This window comes from Balaenoptera musculus, chromosome 17, assembly GCF_009873245.2.
Source record: "Balaenoptera musculus isolate JJ_BM4_2016_0621 chromosome 17, mBalMus1.pri.v3, whole genome shotgun sequence".
NCBI lineage: Eukaryota > Metazoa > Chordata > Mammalia > Artiodactyla > Balaenopteridae > Balaenoptera > Balaenoptera musculus.
In genome coordinates this window covers 8,082,443-8,087,135 of record NC_045801.1, presented here as the reverse complement: position 1 = coordinate 8,087,135, position 4,693 = coordinate 8,082,443, and the positions used below count along the sequence as shown (strand labels likewise).

The 4,693-nt window shown below is 47.7% G+C and overlaps 1 protein-coding gene across 1 annotated transcript; it reads right to left on the bottom strand.

The window, feature by feature from the left end:
* Positions 1 to 3,396: 3,396 nt before the first annotated feature.
* Positions 3,397 to 3,630, bottom strand: LOC118883791 (protein FAM229B-like). The gene has a single exon (XM_036830933.1). The coding sequence runs from the start codon at positions 3,628 to 3,630 to the stop codon at positions 3,397 to 3,399; it is 234 nt and encodes a 77-aa protein (XP_036686828.1).
* Positions 3,631 to 4,693: the final 1,063 nt, after the last annotated feature.

The following is a 4,693-nucleotide window of genomic DNA, read 5'->3' as shown; positions in this document are numbered from 1 at the left end:
AAAGAAGCCGGTCACAAAGGACCACGTATTATATGAGTCCAATTTTTATGAAATGTCCAGAATCAGCAAATATATAGAGACAAGAAGTAGATTATTGGCTGCCTCCGGCTGGGAGGAAAAGGGTGGGTTGCTGGTCTTATGATGATTGAAGCATACTGGGTCACTCTTAAGGATGATGAAAATATTCTAAAATTGATTGTGGTGATGGTTGCACAATTCTGAATATACTAAAACCCACTGAATTGCATATTTTAAATGTGTAAGGTGTATGGTATGAAAATTGCATGTCAATAAAGCTGTTAAAAATAAAAATCAGCCCTCTAGATTCTAAAGTGCTTGTTCCATCCTGGCAGAGGGTGGCTCCTGGAAGCTGCTTTTCCCTGAGACCAGGGCAGGGTCTGGGGACAGGAGCTTCCCTTAGTTCCCAGTGTGCAGGAAGGGGCTCTGCATTAAGTGCAAGTGCGGCAATGGCGTCTCTGGGGACCCCTCCTTCGAGTCCTGTCTCACTACAGATCTGCCTCCTGACCTCATTTATGGTCAAGTTCAGGTTTTTCCTGCAGGACTGGGGCTTCCGCTTTGGTACTTACTCTTAGTACACAGCAAGGGGTCTTGAAAACAGTGGTGGGCTTTAGAGCTATGCACAACTGGCTGTGAATTCTGGCTCAGCTCTGTGGACGCCCCGAGGCACTGGTAAGTCACAGCGCCTCTGTGGGATTCCATCCCTTCCTCTATAAGTTCAAGAGAAAAAGAAAAGTAACTTGTATCAACTTGTGAGAGGGTGAGACAGATGAGGCTGTCAAGTATCGAATTTGGTGTCTGGTCCATGGCAAAGGCTAGGCAATGGTCTCCCGAACGATGGAGATGCTGACCCTGCTTTAAGCATCTGGACGGATCCTTCTGAACACTGAGGCAAGCTCCTTTAGTGTCTCATAATAATGATAATGATAAAGAAAACAGCTCTCTCTTATCGAGGGCTTTCTGTTTTCAAGAAAGTTTGCACAACTAAGTTGTTCAGTGCCGGCCCTGCCCCATGCAAGGAGCCTGGGACGAGGCGGCAGGAGGTGGCAGAAGCCTCTGAAGGACTTCCGGGACAGCTGAGTTGGCCTGAGCAGCCCAAGGCCTTCGCGCAGCCCAGGCACCGCTCCAGGTCCTCGCTAGGGTCTCCAGCCTCCCTCCTGGATCCAGGCTGTTTCCCCATCTTCGCAGGCCCCTTCCTCTGGCTTGGCTCGCACAGTTCTGATAAGCCCGATGGATGCTCAGGGTCCTTGGGAGGTCAAGGAACTTGGGCCCCAAATGTCATCTGTCCAGTGATAGAAACCAGATGCTGCAGAGGAACTGATGCCAAAGGGAAAATAAGAAGTTAAATGAAAGGGCCAGGAGCCCGGTTCCTCCCCCACCCCCGGGCTGAAGAGTCGGAGCAAACGCCCACAGCTCTGCTTGGACCCACCATATCACCATCATTGTCTCTGGGTCCCATTGTGAGGAGCCAGGGCTGAGCACCTACTGTCTGCACCCCAGCCGTGCCCTGGGTGAGACCCTGGGAGACTCTCAGGGAGAGCAGGAGTGGGTTCACAGCTGTGCAAGCCCCTTATCTTGTGGCAGATGGATAATGGAGTTTGCGGATTGCTGGCAGTCGGCGGACCCCACTGAGAAACACCTCTCTCAGCCATAAACAAGGGAAACAACAATACAATGTAGCAAAAGCCTAGAGCCGCTGTCATACATTAAGCTTCTATTATGTGCCAGATATCGACCTGGTGTTTATATACATGATCTCATCCAATCCTTAAATCAAGGTAATGTTACCCTTTCTGTCTGCAAATGAGGGGACCGAGGCTCTGAGTGTCGAGTGACTTGCTAGCTAGTCCTACAGCAGGTCAGCGGGGAAGCAGAGGTTTGCGCCCACCTCTCATCTCGCTCCTTACTCCGCGCAACACCCGTGGTAGCTACTAATTGTTCCTTGAGGAATAGAGTCAGGAGGTCATTCCCAGGGCCCCTGACTTGCCTTGGTCAATGAACTATGAGTTGAATGGAAAATTTAAGAGAGAGCTCACAGTTTGCCATGTTTTCTGGCTATAGAAAAGTGGAGAGGTGGGCAGGGGTGAATCTTGAAGGCTCTGCTAAGCCTTACACAGGAGCTGAATCTTTTTTTCTTGGGAGAAATGGGGAGCTGCTAAGAGCTGCATTTTAGAAGAATCGCCTTAACGGCCCTGTGGATATACCTTGACGTAGAGAGGCTAGTGAAGAACGTGCTCTAATAATATAGGTGCAAGTTGAGGTGAGCTTGAGTTAGGGCCGTGGCGTAGGGGTGGAGAAGAGGAGATACACATACAGAGAATTGAACTGAGTAGATTCTGTAGGACTTAATGGCTAACTGCACGTAAGGAGGAGGGGGAAGAGAGGGCAGCTTCATTCTGAAGCCTGTGTTCTTTCCTCCCTCTGAACTAGTGTTCTTCTTTTTTTCTTTTTTTAATTTTTGGCTTTTCACCATTGAGTACCATGTTAGCCGTGGACTTGTCATATATAGCCTTTATTACATTGAAGTACATTCCATCTATAACCAGTCTGTTGTGAGTTTTTATCATGAAAGGATTTTGGGTTGTCAAATGCTTTTTCTGCTTCTGTTGAGAAGATTTTTTTTTAAATTAATTAATTAATTTATTTTTGGCTGTGTTGGGTCTTCGTTTCTGTGCGAGGGCTTTCTCTAGTTGCAGCAAGCGGGGGCCACTCTTCATCGCGGTGCACGGGCCTTTCACTATCGCGGCCTCTCTTGTTGCGGAGCACAGGCTCCAGACGCGCAGGCTCAGTAGTTGTGGCTCACGGGCCCAGTTGCTCCGCGGCATGTGGGATCTTCCCAGACCAGGGCTCGAACCCGTGTCCCCTGCATTGGCAGGCAGATTCTCAACCACTGCGCCACCAGGGAAGCCCTGAACTAGTGTTCTTTTGATAAACCCTTTTACATTCATCATCTAATTTGATTCCCCAAATTGTTCTCTAATTTCAATTGAGCAGATGCTATTTCTGCTGTACAAGTGAAGACACCGAGTCTCAGAGAGGTGACAGGATGGGTTGCTTAAAAATCAAAGTGCTTGGGGAATTCCCTGGTGGTCCAGTGGTTAGGACTCCATGCTTCCACTGCAGAGGGACCGGGTTCGATCCCTGGTGGGAGAACTAAGAACCTGCAAGCCGCACGGCGTGGCCCAAAAAAAAAAAAAAATCAAAGTGCTTGAACTCAGGTCTCCTCATCGCCAATCTGTTCTCCTTGCTCGAAATCACCGTGACTTCATTTACTTAAATTTTTTTTTTTTTATCCAAAGGTGCCACCACTTTTGTTTACTAGATCATAAGATGATACTGGCCCATTACCCTTGACCTAGTCAACCCACTACAAAAGACTTAATGATGCTCTTTAGGATGCATTTCCTTGCTGTTTTGTGCAGGTGGCTTTTGCATTGTTGCATAGACAGTGATGGGAACATCAGTTATTGTCAGGCCATGACTTCCAGGGCATCTTCCAAGTTGCCTGGTTGGTGACATCTCTAGAAAGCTCAGCCCAGGCTCCAGCCCAACTGAAGAATCTCCCCCTTCCACTGGAAACCTCCTTGGTTGGGTCCCAAACTGAAAAGCCATAGTTCACTGAAAACCAAAATAGGCCGAGTCTGATTCCTGTAGAGGTGAATAAATCAATTGCTTCTACTGACCTTCCAGAGAAGGCTGGAATTGCCAAAGGAATGATGATCAGATGTTCCAGTGACACCCAGAAATTGTGACATCAGAGGATTCTTTCACGTAGTTTCCTACCCCGGCCTCCGGAGCGGCCGATGCTCAAAGATGTTGTCAAGGCAGCGAGGATCTGCGGTCCGGAGGCCCAGTCGCTATACTTAGATATTTTAAGGGTGGAAGTAGTTTTCTTTTTCGAGGGGCGGGAGAGGTGGGGAGAAACTAGATAAGAGGGGATTGGGAGGAGGTGGAGCTGTTGCTTTCCAGCCATAGTTAGTCCGCTGATTTATCTATGAGTGTTCAGGCATATGCTACACACATAAAAAGCAATATGCTCAAAGGAAGCACCATATACTACAGTCTGGATTTATAAGACTCAAATGAGTGATTTTTATTCCATTGTTAGAGGCTTTTCCCCCCCTTCTTACTCTATCAAAGAATTCCTCATAGGGTTTCTTGAAAGAGCAATCTCAGCCTCCCATGAGGCTTTTAAAATGCAATTTATTGCACACGTTTTATTAGCATTCCACTGCTTACTAATGCAGTGCATGTTCAAAATGGCATGCGTCCACCCTTAGAAGGATGCCAGCTTGTGATGTCATTAGTTAGGTATTTGCAGTTGTCTTCATGGTTTTTTGGACAGGGACGCAGTGAGTCCAGTCTGTGGTGGAGTTTAAAATGGCTTAATTTCTCCAAATCAAGCTCAGCGTAAAATACACTATGGAGGCTCCCTGGCAGAGAGGTGGTGTGGGTCTTGGAGAGATGGCAGCGTGAAGGCCCAGCCTCTGGTGCTCTCCTTGACATCAAACGACACGGAGACCAGAGCCAGCACCTCCCTTCTCTGAGTCTCACTTTCCAGAAGAGGAAAGTTAGGAGGAGGGGAGAAGCCAGTGGCTTGACACTTATGTATTTATTCCTATAACTATTTGTTTATTTTTCAGCTGCTGAACCCTTTCCCCCCAAAACAGAAAAT